General features: G+C 40.1%; 2 protein-coding genes across 3 annotated transcripts; one reads left to right on the top strand and one right to left on the bottom strand.

Moving 5' to 3' along the window:
• Nucleotides 1–143: 143 nt before the first annotated feature.
• Nucleotides 144–6,115, top strand: itprip (inositol 1,4,5-trisphosphate receptor interacting protein). Its single transcript, XM_057849109.1, has 2 exons — nt 144–576; nt 3,890–6,115. The coding sequence occupies exon 2, from the start codon at nt 3,957–3,959 to the stop codon at nt 5,541–5,543; it is 1,587 nt and encodes a 528-aa protein (XP_057705092.1). The 5' UTR covers nt 144–576; nt 3,890–3,956; the 3' UTR covers nt 5,544–6,115.
• LOC130923417 (glutathione S-transferase omega-1-like) lies at nt 6,105–18,081 on the bottom strand. 2 transcript variants are annotated; one of them, XM_057849111.1, is made up of 6 exons: nt 17,981–18,081; nt 10,567–10,675; nt 10,203–10,425; nt 6,629–6,730; nt 6,439–6,545; nt 6,105–6,360 (listed from the first exon to the last, which is right to left on the bottom strand). In XM_057849111.1, the coding sequence occupies exons 2-6, from the start codon at nt 10,623–10,625 to the stop codon at nt 6,210–6,212; spliced, it is 642 nt and encodes a 213-aa protein (XP_057705094.1). In that variant the 5' UTR covers nt 10,626–10,675; nt 17,981–18,081; the 3' UTR covers nt 6,105–6,209. The 2 variants fall into 2 exon arrangements, with proteins under 2 accessions (XP_057705094.1, XP_057705093.1); XM_057849110.1 differs by lacking the exon at nt 17,981–18,081 and adding an exon at nt 13,824–13,953.
• Nucleotides 18,082–19,393: the final 1,312 nt, after the last annotated feature.

The following is a 19,393-nucleotide window of genomic DNA, read 5'->3' as shown; positions in this document are numbered from 1 at the left end:
TTCAATGTATTTTTTCATCTTTCTGATTTATTTTGGAGGTTGTTTTTTTAAAATTAATTACTCAGAAAAGGGAAAGTTGAAAAAAAAAATTTCAAAAAACAACCCCCAAAATAAATTACTTAGAAAAACGGAAAGTTGGGGGAAAAAATTATTTCAAAAAACGACCCCCCATAACTTACTCAGAAAAACAGGATTGGGAAAAAAAAAAAATCAAAAAACAGCCTCCATAACAAATTACTCAGAAAAACGGTGAGGGCTTTTTTTCCCCTTCCAAGTGAATGCAATACGCTTCCGTACGTATATATGTTATACTAACTAACCCCAAAAAATTATCTTGCTCTCTAAAAGGTTTAAAATGTCAACTTTTGAATAGCTGCCCCATATGCCTGAAAGGGTTAAACGGGCTTCCTCCTCTTGGGCGTGCCTTCCGGGTTTTGGGTGGCGCACTCCAGCAGGAAATGTCAGAGACAAGCAACAGACTTGTAACCTACACAAGACCACAAACTTCTACTACGATCCAGGCCGACGACTGTGCAAAGTTCCCCACCATGATACCGAGCAAATTTCCTGTTAAAGGTAAGCCCTGACGATTTCTGCCCGTGTCTGTGAACTTCAAACTTCCGCTAAACTTCGTTAATGACGCGCAGCTACGAACTGCTAAGATATTACTAAGTCTTTTGAAATAATTCTCTTTGAAATAACGTCAAAAACATACCTCGCAATGTGTTACAGTTGTAGCAGCATCAGACTGCAACGTGACTCACGTGTGTGGAATCACGTCGTAGTACAGTTGCAGTTGTGGCCACTTTTCCGTTATTTTGTTGCCTGGACAACAGAGGAGGAGTCGCCCTTGACGTGAGAGGAGTTGAGTTTGAGTAGACTTTTCCCCATCAGAAAACCTGAGCTCATGATTATGCTTAAGACATTTAATGACAGTAAAAGGTTAGACTCGTTAAACGTTACCATTGCGCAACCAGTGGTTCTCAAACGTCTTTTTAAATTTTTACACCACCAAAAAAAAAAAGTCATAAATTGTGATACTAGACTGATACCAATTTTTTTGGCTACCGATATGGATTCCAACACCCGGCTGTGTGGTATCCGCCGAGGCCGAAACCACGTTTTTTGTTTGGTTTTTTTTTTTAATTGTACAATTAAAAAAAAAAAATACAATCACCCTTCGTTTTTCACGGTTAATGGTGACCAGAGGTTGCCGCGATAAGTGAAAAACCGCGAATTAGCGCCTCCCTCCCCCTAATTTTTTGTGTGTTCAATGTATTTATTAGGATTTAGCATTGGAAAAAGATACATATTAACTAGACATGTTTTCACTTTTTTTTTCTCCCCAAAATATAATTTTAGAATATTATATATATGGCGGAAATCATTCAGGCGACTTGAAGTTCCGCCCTGAGACCCCCAAATTGGCGTCAAAATTGTCCTATGTGCATGTGTGATTATCAATGGAAAGCTGAAAATCTAGATTTTCTCAGGGAAGACAAATTTTGAACAGGAAGGCATTTTTAAAAAAAAAAACTTTTTTAAAAAGCAAAATCCCAACTGGGAGTGAGAGCACGAGAGAGCTTAATTAAAGACTCCATGATTTTAGCGGGATCTTATCGCATACTTACCTTGTTTCGATCCAAAAACTCCACGTAGCATGTATCACCGAGTGTCAAGACACAGCTGTGAATGGCTACAGCCAGATTTTGGGGGGATTTTATGGGTGAAACATGGTCATATAACAAGGTGTTATATGACCAAAGAGTGGTCGAGATGTTCTTTTTCATATATTTTCATATATTTCTTTTTCATATATTTACCCTTTTGAAACTTTTTTTTTTTTTCAATTTTTCCTTGTTTGGATCGATTATTTATCATCTAATATATCGGGGAAAATGCAACAGTAACAAAAAAAATCAATTAAGCTATAGTTATGAGGTAGATATCTGTGACTTATTTACAGACGCCACTTTTTTCATTGTGACGTCATTTGTTTAAAAGTTTAAAATATGCGAGTTAATGATTTTTTAAAGTCGTTTTTTATATATATATTAGACGAAATGTTACACATTAATTAATGATTCTAAGCTAAAAATGACAGCCATTTTAAATAATAAATATAATTCTTTTTATGGCTGGATTGAAACAAGTGGTTGCGCGACGTCTGTCAAGGGGGGTTCCAGGGTAAAACAGACAAATTAAAAATGGTTCGGGGGCTTAATGCGCCATGAATCTGCTATGGCAGCACATATACATATTGTTCTATCAAACACAACAGTTCTTTTGGCTTAAAATACAGCAGATTATTTTAAAGACGGGTGCAAGAGCAGAAACTGCTTTTTCAACCTTGTCTGTTTTTTCCGCCATATATATATATATTTTAAGAAATGATTTTAAGCACTTCAAATGTAATTATGATAAGTTTTAAACTTCTTACAGTCCCACTGAATTATTTTTAAACAAGAATAAAGTAGAAAAATGCTTGTCTTTATTTAAATGCTGCATTGAGTCCTCTCAAATCTGCTCAAGCTGCACACTTACGCACAATGAGTTGCCACTGCAACTGTTTAACAAGTTAAATGATGATTGACGCATGCGGCTCTTTGAAGCTTTGGCTTCCAAGCATCTGTGGCAAGATCAAACATTAAACGTCTGTCAACGGCCTCAAGTACTAACAGTAGCACTGTAAAGCTTGTTTTTGTTTTTTCATCGTAAATCATTGTACCCCAAAGAGTAGAAGTGCCCTATAAGGTTTCGGGGGGCGGGGGGGACAATTTGTTCATGCAAGGGAAATAAAGAGTAAATGCATAAAAGTGTTGCAAGGCATCTATTTTGTGTAAGCGAGGGAAGTTTCCTCACCATTGCTCTTGAAATTTCAACACAGGAAACACGTTAAATGTTATCTTGATATGTGTACAGAAAGATTTCCATCCAGTTTTTGCATGGGTTTCATAGATTTTCCTTTAGCCTTGAAATGATTAGCTTTATTTAATCAGATTAGTTTTTCTTACTACCTTTTGTTTTCCATACATTGGATGGAGGAAACTAGAGGTTTAAAAATTAAGTCCTGAAGCTCTTCAAAAGATAATATTGTAAATAACCTATTGAGTCATTTTGAACAACGAAACATAACAGCCCACGGCATAGCTACCATAAAACGTCTGGGGATAAAATACATGGAGTGTGTATTTACTTTTTCATGTAATTTGTATTTTTAGTTAATTTCAATAATGTTCTAGTTAGTTTTGTGAGCATACAATGCATTTTCATTTTGTTCTTTTTCTTTATCCGGTTTAGAAAGTAGTTTCTATGCTATTTAAAATTCCCTCCGTCCTAGAAATTCTGGTGGGTATAAGCAGTACACGGAGCGGATGATTGGATAATAATTCTGTCATCATTGGCCATCCTGCGGGGAAGCTGCAGAGTTCAGCGAGTCACTGTGAAATTCTTATGTAACTTCCTCTTGCAATGTTTATCATTTTCTATCCTGAACATTTCTCGCTGTTATTATGCATCAACTTAATCTGAAATTGCCCCTGAGGCCAAGGTCTTTTTTTAGGGGGGGGTGCACTCAAAATAAAGGTTCTTTTTCTTAGGGGGAGCTGTGAGCAAAAAAAATGGTTATCAAATACAACAACAAATGTTGGGCCTTCCTTCCTGTCGTGTTAGTGCGTCACAAGGCCTGCCGCTGCTGAATTTAGTCCTCTTCCCTCCGATGGGTGGAGTCCTTACCAACAGTAGAACTGTTTCCCTGTTAAAAGTCAATGAGAACTTTAGTAAGCACACATTACGCATTTACAAAGATGATATTGCTTCATTTAACACTATGCATTGGTGTGTTCTTATTCGCATTTAAGTGATGCCAAATTTTCATCCTATGTTCCAGGAAGCAAGCTGCAGCTTCACAGTCGTGCGCAAAACACTTAGATGTGGTTACCAGAAGAAAGCTGAATATGCAGGGAGTCATCGCAAAAGTGTTAGTGGTCGTGGCCGCCACCATTTTGAACCACCCCTCGATTTTCCCGCGAGAAAATTCCATCGTCGCGGAGCAGGATGAGGAGCTGATGCTGCGCATGCGGGAGTACGCAGAGCGGCTGGAAAAAGAGCGGGCCAAGCTGGAGGCAGAGCTCTCCCAGGCGAATGAGGGCAACCAATGGGAAGAAGCTTACAGCTGGTACTTCTGGGGCACCTTGTCCTGCATGGTGTTCTGTGTTATCGAGATGTGCAGAACAGAAATGGCCGAGTTAGACGTAAGGGCAGTCGAAGATGACGAGGCACTTCCTACCGCCGCGATGGTCCTAGATAAGGACATCTTGAGCTACTTCTGCAACAAATGCACCTACAGCTCTTCCCGCGACACTGGCAGGGTGAGGGAGTTTGTGGAGGGTTTCGCCGATGACCTCCTGGAATCTCTCAGGAGCATCTCGGACCGAGAAACCGACATGGAGGTCGGTGACTTTGTCGGAATCGGAAGCATGTTCGAATCTTGGCAGGTGCACAAGCCTCCGACATGCGATCTGGTCGTGCCTTTATCGCCTCCGGATCCGCTGGACTTTCAAGTCAGCCTCTGGTGCGAGGCATCTAGTGACGCACCCCCCAACAGGCAGGGCTGTGGCACCGTCCGGGTGAGTGCGGTCGGGGACCACGAGGGCGGTTGTCTGTGCGGTTCTACCAACTTGGGAGAGGACATGTTGTGCCTGCTGCACGGTAAAGCCGACAAGGTGCGAGGTAAAGGCCACAACCTCGATAAACTGCTCTGCTCCAAAACAACCTCGCACTTGGCCAAGGATTGCGTCATGAAGTGGTTTCAAGTGTCCCTCACCAAAGCGTGGGGCCGCATCAACCACAAATATGACTTTGAGGTTACCTTTTACAGCCTGGACGCAGCGGGGGCCCTGAAAATCCGGTTTCCCTCGGGGAAATCCATCATGGTGAACATCATCCCTGCCGTCCAACTGGTGGACACAGACGCCTATTTGGTCTCCCATTTTCCCTCGGACTACGGTGGACCTCCAGACCCATTTTGGCCTCTTTCCCTAGCTGTCTATGAGAGGAATCTTCTGAAACACTTTGCCAAACTCCTACCTTCACATTCCTGCCATCTAAACTGCCTTCAGGTGGTTATCTTCCTGCACAGGAAACAGACGACACTCACGGGGGCAAACGCTTTGACCGACTACCACTGGAAAACGGTCCTATTGCACATTTTGCTACTTAACAAACCGTCAGAGTGGACAGCCAGCAAAACTGAAATGAGACTCCAGGACATGCTCAGCTTCATGCACAGAAGCCTTCAGGAGAAGCAACTCATTCACGTCCTGATCGGGAATCGCAAAGTTCCGCGAGAACTGAGACTTCCAGAGATTTTCCGTAAAGCAGAGCCGGTCAATCTTTTCCGGGATTTGGTGTTGAGGGGGCACATTTACACAGCCACAGTGCGCCACCTCCAGGAGATGTTAAGGAACGCAGCTGTGCTATTGCAAGAGTACACGCCACTCTCGTCTGGTCGAGAATTGGATTACTATATGGTAGACTGGTAGACCTAGAGGACTTTTTAAAAATTATTTATAGCGCTCATATTGATATGTTATGCAATCGCTACACCATATGGGCAAAAGTCTTTGGACACTCATAGGCACTCACCTTGTAATCAATCAAGGGTTTGATTACAGACCCTAGTCTAATTTTTGAACAATTCATTGCCTCCAACTTGGGACCGTTTAGAAAATGCCCTTTTCTGTTTTGGCACCTAAGACAACCACCACCATGGTGTGCTCAGTCGTGTTTGGTACAGATGAAGCCCACCAAACCCTCCTAGACTTAACTAGAACAGAGAATATGAGGCCAACACACTTTTCTGCTATTTTCACTTCCTGCATGGCCAGTACTTTTGTCCAAATAGTGTTCTGAGCAGTCATTAGAGGCACTAAAACTTGATTATTCAATGCCAGCCATCTCAGTTCAAATGGAGTGAGATTTATATCAACTTAATAAGGACTATGAAAACAAACGGGGATAGAAATCTAAAGTACTGTACCTCATTTTGCTGGCAGCTATTTCAGTTTAATGTCATATTCAAACACAACCAATAAAATGTCAACTTTTCCATTTATTTCCGCTTTGATATGTGAAAACCATTGCTCAGACTTCAATCACTGGAATAACCAACAATTAGAAGAACAGCTTTTATCAGCATTTGTAGTTATCTACAGCCCATAGTCGTAGTTTGGTTTGTCATCCATGAGTGTTTTAAAGAAGGCTCTGTAGGTATCCACACTGTGCCCGCTAACTTTGACGATCGGGTCTTCTAGCATGCGCTTCATCCACTCTTTCAGCTCAGGCGTGTCGTCCAAGCAGCTGCAAGGTCAAAGTGGAATCATGGTTGTAATTATCTGTGATTCCAATTCAGTTTTTTAACTATAAAAGATTACTCACTCATTCAAGCCGAAAGCTTCCAACCTCTCAAACCACGGCCACATTATGAAATCGCTCATGCCGACAGAGTCGCCGCCAAAGAATTTGGTCCTCTTCACAACAAAGTCCTAAATAGACATTGTGACTGGTCTCATTACAAAACATAGGAGTATATATATCCCCCCCAAAAGTGGAGAAATATTCAACTTGCCTCGTGGAGATTCTTGAACTCGATTTTAAGTGCAGCGTGCAGTCCTGAAACATCCTCGCCTTTCTGTCGCCCCATTACGATCTTGAAAGTTAATGATGATATCTACCACCAAAGAGATTATGGTTAACTTTTTGTATTTTTACACTGATAGTTATGAATGCTGACATCCTTCCAGACTAATATTTCAGCAGTCAGCTTCACATCCATCCATTTCCTTTTTCAAGTTATTCACTCCACTTGCAATTCAACAGATAACAAAAACAATTGACATCATGTTATTGGCTAAAAGGACCCCCCCCCCCCCCCCCCAAAAAATCCCATTGTCACATTCACATCCTTGACTTCATGTTTCATCACATTACAAAAAGAATGAATGAATGAATGAATGAATCATTTTTATTGCAGGCTGAATGCCTGTCAAGTCGCCAATCAAGTGGTTGTTGTTCAGGTTCTTGTGGATGCTAACTGTGAAGTCCTACTCCTCCGGCATTAGTTTAACCAATTGTCTTAAAACGTAGCTATATTGCATGGACCAGCATCTATTGATCCTCAGAGCCCGATTTCAAAAATACTGTATTTATATATATACAGTGGGGCAATTAAGTTTTTAGTCAACCACTAATTGTGCAAGTTCTCCCACTTGAAAATATTAGAGAGGCCTGTAATTGTCAACATGGGTAAACTTCAACCATGAGAGACAGAATGTGGAAAAAATGTTATGTACCCTTTGTTGGCAATAACGGAGGCCAAACGTTTTCTGTAACTCTTCACAAGCTTTTCACACACTGTTGCTGGTATTTTGGCCCATTCCTCCATGCAGATCTCCTCTAGAGCAGTGATGTTTTGGTGCTGCCGTTGGGCAACACGGACTTTCAACTCCCCCCTCATCCCGTGGCGTCAAAATAAGAACGGTGAGCAAAAATCCCAGAACCACACGGGGGGACCTAGTGAATGGCCTACAGAGAAGGATGCCGATCGATCGGGACATCTCTAGTCAATACCATTATGAAGTCGATGGGATACTATGTCAACTGACCACTAGTTAAACGACACCTCTTTTATATCTTGAGGGCGTTTGTATTGCTTTCACTGGCACTAATTAACTTTAAGGAGGGTGGCAGGAACCCTGACACATACAAAAAAAAAATTCAAATTTGCTGCTTTACGGTATACGTCACTTCCCCATTCATTATAAAGAATAAACATTGGACGCTCGCTGGCTTGAGGCCCATGTTTAATCCATCTGCAGGCGACAGGGAGGTTGATTTTATATTCATTGATGATTTTACGACACTGTTCGGGTGTGCGCTGGTCCTCATGGGAAACGCAGTCTTCCTTGAAGTGCGTATGACAGGATTAAAAAAAAAAAAGTCTTAAATAGCATTATTATGTGAATTAGAATCATATTTTGAGATGATTCGACTATGTACAACAATTTGGCAAAGCGCAGATGACGACAAATTAGTCTCTTAATCTGCCGTTAAGCCACCCCTACCCTTATATGGCTCTAGCGTCCCTGACAGGAGGATGATGTTGGCAGGGTCATGGCTTCATCTGATTTAGAATTCAGCCCATAGAGGGGGAATTATTCAGAACAAGGAAAATGCGACGAAGACAGCCGCAAAATGTCATTGCTTGAGTCTCTCTACTCCAATATTTTTACAGGATGTTCTTTTTATCGAAGTATTTTTCCCCAATAGCTAGATAAATGGTATGATCATGTCAAATAAGTCTTGTGCTAAATGGAATATGAAATAATACAAATGCATTTATTCAGTACAACATGGCAAAATTACTCCATAATGGTCAAAACAGTCGACTTCACCTTTACTGTTGCACCTCCTGAACGATATTTTATGCCACCGTAGTTAGTCCGGCTTTTGTCATTTCCCTGCCCCGGCTTTAGATAAGGTAAACAAATCAAGAGGCGTGACAGCTAGCCGACGCCAACCCGAACAGAGTGACGTCTCAAAGTCTCATTTTCACTTTTCACAATACTAGCCCGGCGCATGTCACACACGGTGGCGGGGTTGTCGATTGTCATCGCCAATCGGCAACCCGCCCGATGGTGAGCTAGTTACAGCTCGTACCCCTGCTGCGGACAGGAGAGCTCGCCGGGGAAGCAACTGGAGAGTACCACCGGACAAACCGGCTGACGTAGGAGGAGCGCGCAGCTGTCACATGGTCAACACAAGTATGGCTTAAAACAATGCTTTACTATACGGTGAAGACGTAAACAGTGAGAGAGCGACGTGCAGTTGTTTTTCAGCTAACATGGCAGGATGTGTCTGAGGAGAACTTTTTTTATATGTGCGTCCATGATCAAACGTAAGTAAATAGTCCTTTATTTGAAGAAAGTTTGTAGTGTTTTCTTTGTAATCGCTGTATTCTTGTCCATTTTTAACACAAAGTTGCAATTTCTAATCGAGTTGAAAATTTGACATAACACCGAGCACACAAAATGGGCAATAAGCCGAGTATAGAGGGGTGTGTACTAAAAAGTCGCCGGTCGAGTGGCATTCGTGGTGGACAATCAGCCACAAAATGCAAGCCACCTCCGTATTAAAACGTGTACTCATGTAAGTCCAATGGTCCCACAGTAGTAGGGCTTGTTTTGGCCTTTTTTTTGGGCCTTCTGAAACCCAAAAAGGCTCACATGCCTCTCCCTGGTTCAGCAATAATTTTCTGCAGCCGTTTGGCTGGCGTGATGCGGAAAATTAACGAATTAATCCGCAAAATCACCTGAATCTGCAGTCCATCTGCATGCTATAAAGCAATGCTGTATTGTGAGATGCTGACTCTGGTGACGTCACATTTGCATTCGTCCTAAACCCGAGACTGAAAGCGGAAGTCACTCATTTTCATGGCGCGGGATACAAAAGTTGAATATATAAAACGATCGCTTCCACACACATCCAAGTGGTCCATTTTAAGGAGCATAAAAAAACCACGTGAAATACGAATTAAACATGCTTTTTGGTGTCATGCACACTTTAAGGCAAAACACTACTGCTGTTGACCACCGGCGTCACTAACATCGATCAAAACTCAAAAGCTACCAAGTGTTGCTTTAAATCCTATTGACTTTACACAAAAATAATTTGAAATTATTTGGCCAATTTGTTCAGTTTCAGCGTCAAACTGTTTGGCTCAAAATTATGATGCCATTAAACTATGAAACACAACAATTTTTTTAAAAAAAAGATCCAAACCGTTGATACTGTTTTTGCTCCTATTGAACTTTTCTTGGTGAGGGGAATCATGCATTGAACTCTGAAATTATTTGACTCTAACATCAATGTTCTTGGACCCATAAAAAAAAAAAAAAACTTCCCATTGGCTGCTATTCACATTGAACTTCAACCTGAAAAGGAAAAAGAACACTAGCTGCCATTGGCATTCAACTGGCACCCACAAAAAAAAAAATCCCTTTTGGCTCCCGCTTGCATCCCTTGATTTTTCTGAAAGTGGCCCTGGGAAGAAAAAGTTTGAACACACCTGCGGTAGAGTGATTAGTCATGTAAAAAGATTCGTTTTAGATTCTACTAATATGACTAAGACTACTCCATATTACCTTCGAAAACCTCTCCCACAACATCTTATGCTGAGCTTTCCCAATCGGAGTGTCAGGAAGCAGCTTCTTCTGGGGATACACCTCGTCCAGGTACTCGCAGGTTATGGGAGACTCGTATATCACCTCACCCGCTGATGTTTCCAGGATGGGCACTTGACCGAAGGGGTTTTTCGCCACGAACCATTCTGGTTTATCTGTTAGGTCGATGTTGATGATGTCATGTCTGATGTATAGGAGAGGGGGGTAAAAGTTACATTTTGTTTCAAATCGAAACAAGAAGGTGAAATGTGTCCATAATCTAGCATTGCAAAAATTAGACAATTCAGCACTAGTAAGTAAATCAATTTCCGTGCGTGTGTTTTACTTGATCCCTTTGGCGTTCAGCACCAGTCGGGTTCTCTGGGCAAAGGGACAGAACCTCATGCTGTACAGTCTGATAGAGCCAGCTGGCACAGGCCCGGGCGCAGCACTCCCTGAGAAAATATTTGTGTCTCTGTAAACACCACATGTTGATTCACAGACGCAACCTCAGATATTAGCATTAGTATTACCGTAATTTTCGCACTATAAGGTGCACCTGATTATAAACCGCCACCCACCAAATTTGACACGAAAACGACATTTGTTCATAGATAAGCCGCACTGGACTACATTCCCTGACAAAAGTCTTGTCGCTTATCCATTTTGTAGGACCAATTGCTCATAACCTGACTTTTAATGATTCAATTGGTTTCAGAAATGGCTCATATGAAAGCTAAGACCCTCCCAAATGATGTTGAATGTACAAAAATATATTTGTTTTACTGAAAAAAAGATCATTTAATGAAGACATAAAGGTCAAATTTTGGCAAGACAAAAGTTGTGTCGCCTACAGAAAGTAGTGTGAAATTTTAAGAAAAAATGTACTTCAATTACAAAAATATGTTACATAACAATCAAATTAAGTAGTGGAGCTGTGAGATCCAAATTTAATATTTTGTATGACTTCCATGGGCTTGAAGGACTTCATACATGCGGTTCGGCAAGGATTCATACAATTTATTGATGAAGTCATCAGGAACATCAAAGAAAGCAGTCTTGCATGCCTTCCAGAGTTATCAACATTCTTGGGTTTTGTCTTCCATGCTTCCTCTTTCATCCTACCCCAGACATGCTCAATGATGTTCATGTCTGGTGACTGGGCTGGCCAGTCCTGGAGGATCTTGATCTTTTTCCACTGCAGCAGAGCTCCACGAGACCTAGTCACCTGAAGTCCCTGTGTCAACCAGAACAGTCTGTCGAATTCTGTCTAGAAATGGCCGCCATGGTCGAATCAGTGGCCAGAAACCAGAATTAAACAAAAGACAATTTAAAAACCGTGTGGCATTTGCCAAGGCCCACAGCCTGTCAAAAGGATGGACGCTGGAAAAGTGGCAAAATGTGGATTTTTCAGATGAGTCTTCCATTGAATTACACCACAGTCGCCACAAATATTGCAGGAGACCTACTGGAGTCTGCGTAGATCCGAGATTCACTCAGAAAACTGAAGTTTGGTGGTGGCAAAATCACGGTCTAGGATTACATCCAGTATGGGGGGGGGGGGGGGTGCGAGAGATCTGCAGGGTGGAAGGCAACATAAATAGTCTGACATATCAACAAATCAAATAAATCTGCCTCTTACATTCCTAACCATAAAAAGGGACAAATTGTGCAGCAGGATGGTGGTCCAACGCATACTTCAATCTCTACCTCAAAGTTCCTCAAGGCAAAGAAGATTAAAATCCTCCAGGACTTGCCAGCCCAGTCACCAGACATGAACATCATTGAACATGTCTGGGGTAGGATGAAAGAGGAAGCATGGAAGACGAAACCCATGAATGTTGATGAACTCTGGGAGGCATGCAAGACTGCTTTCTTTGATGTTCCTGATGACTTCATCAATAAATTGTAAGAAACCTTGCAGAACCGCATGGATGCAGTCCTTCAAGCCCATGGAAGTCATTCAAAATATTTGGATCTCACAGCACCACTACTTTATTCGCTTATGCTATGTAGCACATTTTTGTATTTGAAGTACATTTTTTGTTCAATTTTCACATTACTTTCTGTAGGCGACAAAACTTTTGTCTTGCCAAAATTTGATCTTTATGTCTTCATTAGATGATAAATCTTTTTTCAGTGAAACAAATATATTTTTCTACATTCAACATCATTTGGGAGGGTCTTAGCTTTCATATGCGCCATTTCTGAAACAAATTGAATAATTAAAAGTCAGGTTATTAGCAATTGTTTCTTCAAAATGGACAAGACTTTTGTCAGTGACTGTATAAGCCACATTATGGGATATTTACACCAAAAGATATTAACCAGTAACACTTTATTTGACAGTAGCATCATACGACTATCATAAGACCAAATGAACCACAATGAAGCTTTGCAGCCAATTGGTTCAATTACTTCAAGAAGCTTCATTTGGCCATCACTGCTCCCTTGGGGGAGACAGTCAACCTCTGCTGCCGCCTGCTGTCAATACTGTTGTCCAACATGCCTCCTAGCATGCATTGCAGCGCTACAAATGTAAATAACAATCCAAATTCATGTTGTGTGCTAATTATTTCTTCAGTTACTGTTCCAGTTATTTCAATAATTGCTAGTTATGGTATTTGGTAACACTTTATTCGACAGTGGCGCCATAAGACTGTCATGAGACAATCATAATTATGATATAACACTGTCATGAGCATTATTGAATACTTATAACAGATGTCATTGAGCGTTATCTGGCAAATTATCTCACTTTTGAATGGATGTGAAAGATCCGAACTGGACATAAAGGGAGTTAGTGACATCATTTGCCAGATGACACTTAATGACATCTGTCATAAGCATTCAGTAATGCCCATGACAGTGCCATGTCATAATGATGACGGTTTTATGACGCCGCTTTCAAATAAAATGTTACATATTAACCCAAATAAATTAACAAATAAGATGCACTGGACTATAAACGTCAGGATTGAAAATGAAGGGGAAAAAGTAGCGTCCTATCGTCCGAAAATTACGGTAGTTTGTTGTGAAACCATTGTAAAATTGATTGACGTGCCAAAAAAGTGCGGCGTCACCATGACATGGACGCAGCTGCCACCATGCAAGTCTAATAGGAAGGTAAGACACTCCCTGTTCTGCTACAATGCAGTCAAACCATAGTCAACTAAAGGTAATTGTGAAGCCACCTGCGACTGTCTAAACAGCCGGATTGTCACAGAACGCTGAGAGCCAGGAAGCTGCTCTCTTCTATTGAATAGGAGCAAAAAGGCTCGTCATATATATAACAGTTAAGTGACCTGGTGTTTTGATGCTCATTTATTGCATTCAGCAGCAGAATCAGTAATGTGCGTATTAAAAATGCATTAAGTTGTAATGAACTTTGTGAGAAAAGTTTCATTAAGTTATATTAATAAGTGTCATTGCTTGAGTGATATAGCTGAAATTGAATTGTGTTAATTAAAAAACAAAACCAAAAAAAACGATAATCACAATGCAAAACAATTTAAAATGAACTACATCCTAATGAAGCAGGGTTCATATAAGGGGAAAAAAGTATCAAATACAACATTTAATGTGTAAATCTTTGAAACTTACCTTTGGAGAGGCACTTGGCACCAGTCATCTTTTGTCTCTATGAGTCTCGTGTAGATGAACTATTACGGAGGGAGCTTTATATTTTGCGTATATTTCCGGGCAAGTGCTTCTCAGTCAATTGACGTTGAAGGAGGAGTGAAGCTGGGCAGGGCTTATGTACTGGTTGCATACTACAGGCTTCGCTCTCATTTTTGCATGTGGGGTACCAACAGATTGATGATAGAACAGTAGTAAATGTTGTTACATCTAGATTCTAGGAGGTTGTCAACTGCAACATCAAACTTAAGCACAAGCGTACTCCCCACAACAATAATAATGTCAGCATTATAACAATGGTATCATGATACAGTGATTTAACAGTGTCCAATTGGTGGTGCAGATTTTCACCTCTATTGAATATACTTGTCTCTTTGAGTCTTTGGCAAATATGAATTTCGATAGTGATATCTTGTATTACTGGTATGTTATTTCAGACCATGCACCGACCCTCATGGCAAGCATGTTTCCATTCAAGATAATTTGTGTTTCCCAAGTTTTACTAATTGCTTCTTTTCACCTACTTTAGTTATAGTCTTCTATGTAATATAACAATTCATATTTCAGTGGACAGCTACCGGTACTCAAAAGTTGACACTTAAAGACCTTAATGCTTTATAGGCCAAGTGACTATTTTTGGTAATTAAAAAAAAATTCTATATATATTAGAGCTGAAACGAATACTGGAGCAACTCGAGTTTAAAAACTGATCCGAGTAATTTTATTCACCTTGAGTAATCGTTTATTTTGACAGCTCTAAGCATCACGTTTTGCTCGGACTACTTTTAATGCAAGACAATGCGCTGATGTCACGTGCGTAGGGGAAGAAGCAAAAAAAAAAAACGTACTGCAGCCGACAGCTGCTACAAACGACACCGACGTTGCTAAATACTAGCCCGCAAGATGCTACGTTGGTAGCAGGTAGCGTCTAATGCGTCTCTTAGAGATCACATGTATGTTAAACTAGATGCGCCTTGACAGACTCGGCCGCGTCTGGGCAGCGTTAGTAAACAGCCGCCATCTTAAAGCAGTAGAGCGCTAAGCGCTAATAAATAAGATTAACGTTACTCTCACTAGCTCACGTAACGTTAGCCCTACAGAGGGTTAGGTTTCTATTAATTATGACCACTGTCGATGCGTGGCTAACGTGCCTTACGTACAGGCTTTAACATAACATAGCGATGTGGAGTGATGAGGGTGTAAAATAAAAAATAATGCTAACTATCAATTTTAGCTCAGTAGTCATTGCTGGATGAAACACCAAGTAGCACTGGTCCCTAATGTGCTCCAATACAGCCTGTATCATACATTTATTTTGAACACTGCAAAAACTCAAAATCCTATCAGGACTTACAGTTTAGACTAACTTAAAACTTAACTAGAACTTAAAAATGCCTTGACACAAATAGAAATTCAATTGAAACACGAGGGAAAAAAATCCAAACTTTTAAGTGATGTGTGTTATCAAGCTTAACGGCATTTTTAGGTAATATATATATATATATATATATATATATATATGTAAAGATCTAAAAGTTTTTTGAGTGTAAGCAGTGAATTAGTCTTTTTTTTTTTATTCTAGTTACATCTGAGATGCAATTGTCGGCTGTTTTCAACAATATACATCGAAAATAAAGACATTGATTGACTGAAAATGGTTCAAGATTAGATGAAATGTCTTGTTTTCTCATGTATATTTATAATTGCTCTTCACCTCAAAATATATTTGTTTTATCCGATTACTCGATAGAATTTTCAGTCGATTACTCGATTACTAAAATATTTGATAGCTGCAGCCCTAATATACAGTGCCTTGCAAAAGTATTCGGCCCCCTTGAATCTTGCAACCTTTCGCCACATTTCAGGCTTCAAACATAAAGATATGAAATTTATTTTTTTTGTCAAGAATCAACAACAAGTGGGACACAATCGTGAAGTGGAACAACATTTATTGGATAAATTAAACTTTTTTAACAAATAAAAAACTGAAAAGTGGGGCATGCAATATTATTCGGCCCCTTTACTTTCAGTGCAGCAAACTCACTCCAGAAGTTAAGTGAGGATCTCTGAATTATCCAATGTTGTCCTAAATGACCGATGATGATAAATAGAATCCACCTGTGTGTAATCAAGTCTCCGTATAAACGCACCTGCTCTGTGATAGTCTCAGGGTTCTGTTTAAAGTCCAGAGAGCATTATGAAAACCAAGGAACACACCAGGCAGGTCCGAGATACTGTTGTGGAGAAGTTTAAAGCCGGATTTGTATACAAAAAGATTTCCCAAGCTTTAAACATCTCAAGGAGCACTGTGCAAGCCATCATATTGAAATGGAAGGAGCATCAGACCACTGCAAATCTACCAAGACCCGGCCGTCCTTCCAAACTTTCTTCTCAAACAAGGAGAAAACTGATCAGAGATGCACCCAAGAGGCCCATGATCACTCTGGATGAACTGCAGAGATCTACAGCTGAGGTGGGAGAGTCTGTCCATAGGACAACAATCAGTCGTACACTGCACAAATCTGGCCTTTATGGAAGAGTGGCAAGAAGAAAGCCATTTCTCAAAGATATCCATAAAAAGTCTTGTTTAAAGTTTGCCACAAGCCACCTGGGAGACACACCAAACATGTGGAAGAAGGTGCTCTGGTCAGATGAAACCAAAATTGAACTTTTTGGCCACAATGCAAAACGATATGTTTGGCGTAAAAGCAACACAGCTCATCACCCTGAACACACCATCCCCACTGTCAAACATGGTGGTGGCAGCATCATGGTTTGGGCCTGCTTTTCTTCAGCAGGGACAGGGAAGATGGTTAAAATTGACGGGAAGATGGATGCAGCCAAATACAGGAACATTCTGGAAGAAAACCTGTTGGTATCTGCACAAGACCTGAGACTGGGACGGAGATTTATCTTCCAACAGGACAATGATCCAAAACATAAAGCCAAATCTACAATGGAATGGTTAAAAAATAAACGTATTCAGGTGTCTGCTGTTCACAAACACTCTCCATCCAACCTCATCGAGCTCGAGCTGTTTTGCAAGGAAGAATGGGCAAGAATGTCAGTCTCTCGATGTGCAAAACTGATAGAAACATACCCCAAGCAACTTGCAGCTGTAATTGGAGCAAAAGGTGGCGCTACAAAGTATTAACGCAAGGGGACCCAATAATATTGCACGCCCCACTTTTCAGTTTTTTATTTGTTAAAAAAGTTTAAATTATCCAATAAATTTTGTTCCACTTCACGATTGTGTCCCAGTTGTTGTTGATTCTTGACAAAAAATTAAAATTTTATATCTTTATGTTTGAAGCCTGAAATGTGGCGAAAGGTTGCAAGGTTCAAGGGGGCCGAATACTTTTGCAAGGCACTGTATATATATATATATATATATATATATATATATGTGTGTATATATATATATATATATATATATAAAATATACATACAGTTGGGAGCAAAAGTATTTGCACCCCTTGTGATTTTGCAAGTTCACCCACTTAGAATAACAGATAGAGGTCTGAAATTTCAATCATAGATACATTTCCACTTAGAGACATAATCTAAATAAAAAAAAAACTCGCATTGTATGATTTTTCAATAATTTTTTTGTAATTTACTAGGGTTCATATGTATTTGTATCCCTAAGAAAATAAGTGCTAAAATTTAGCCTTTGCAATTACAGAGGTCAGACGCTTTCTGTAGTTCTTCACTAGGTTTTCACATATGGAAACAGGGATTTTGGCCCATTCCTCCACATATGACCACATGACTTTCTCCCATGACCCCTCTGCATCATTCAGATGGTCCCTGGCAAACTTCACAAGGGCCTTCACGTGTACTGGCTTCAACAGGGGAACCTTCTGAGCAATTCACGATTTTAAACCACTGCACCAAAGTGTTCTACTGACAGTAGCCTTTGAAACTGTGCATCCGGCTCTCTTCAGGTCATTGATAAGCTCCTGCCGTCCACTTCTACGCCAAGCCCTCAATTTTCCCAACATGAGTGATGCCCCACGAGGAGAGATTTTACATGGAGCCCCAATCCGAGGTAGATTACCAGTCATGTTTAGCCTTTTCCATTTTCTAACAATTACTGCAACTGTTGATTTTTTTCTCACCAAGCTGCTTTCCAATTGTCCCATAGCCTTTTCCAGCTTTGTTGAACTCAACAATTTCTTATCTGGTCTTTCAAAAGCTCTCTGGTCTTGCCCAATGTAGCAGTTGGATAATGACTGACTGTGGGGTGCACAGGTGACAATAATGAGCTCAAAAGGGTGGTAGGAGGGTGGTTACTAATGGGGTAAAAAGGTGGACTTTTTTTATGGTAGACTGTAAACTCTTTGAGAGTCATAATTATTGCTGCTTCTCAGGGGTACAAATATTTATGAACCCCAGTAAATTAAAAAAATAAAAAAACTCACTATTTGTAGATTATGTCTGTATAAGTGAAAATATAAGTGGAAGTGCATCTGACTGAAATTTCAGACCTCTACCTATTTTCCAAGTTGGTAATGAACTTGCAAAATCACAAGCGGTGCAAATACTTCTGTCCCTCACTGTATGTATGTATATATATATATATATATATATATATATATATATTAGGGCTGTCAAAATTATCGCGGTAACGGGCGTTAATCATTTTTTTAATTAATCAAGTTAAAATATTTGACGCAATTAACGCAGATGTCCCGCTCAGACAGATTTAACTGACTGTACAGTGAAAAACTCACTTGTTGTTATGGAGTTTTGCCGCCCTCTGCTGGCGCTTGGGTGAATGACCATCTCGCATATTGCCTCAAACAGATTACAATGAGGCCGTTTATGGACATTAAGAGTGAAGAGAATGCCACCGGCCGCTTGGGGGTAGCGCCGTTCCATACTCATGTTATTTCTTCAAAACGTGGGAGAATTAGTAGTTGTGAGACGTTTATGCTGTATTCACAATGCAATGCAAATTGCTATTTGTGCTCCACACATATTTCGGTAAGTTTTCTTTCTTTTAGTGGCAATTATGTGTCTCTTGTTGTATTTTGGGTAAGATATGTACAGATATTTGTTATACAGTAAAGGCGAGTGGACACAGGCGTTCTTTGGACCGCGCCGTTTATTGGCAACTCCCTCACAACAAACATACAGTGGGGAGAGCAAGTATTTGATACACTGCCAATGGCCAGTGTATCAAATATTTGCTCTCCCCAATGTAAGTATCGTTTAGTGAAAGCACAACAAAAATAATATTCCTATCTCTCCAAAAAAAAAAAAAATGTTCACAAAAAGAAAAGCACTTCAGTCTATAGTAATGAGGCCCTATTCTTAAACAACAATGCAAAATGAACTGGCATTCCATATCAAAATAGCTATGCAAAATACGCGTAAAACTTTGGTCACTCTATTTTTATTATTGTTATTTTTATTCTTATTATTATTATATTAACTCTACTTTTGATTGAAAATTTTACACATTTTATTAAAACGAAAACATGAGAGGTTTTAATATAAAATTACTATAACTTGTAACTATAACATTT

Source organism: Corythoichthys intestinalis, chromosome 10 (genome assembly GCF_030265065.1).
Source record: "Corythoichthys intestinalis isolate RoL2023-P3 chromosome 10, ASM3026506v1, whole genome shotgun sequence".
In the NCBI taxonomy this organism is placed as follows: Eukaryota; Metazoa; Chordata; class Actinopteri; order Syngnathiformes; family Syngnathidae; genus Corythoichthys; species Corythoichthys intestinalis.
The sequence above is the reverse complement of the archived record's forward strand: the minus strand, read 5'-3'. Positions and strand labels throughout refer to the sequence as shown.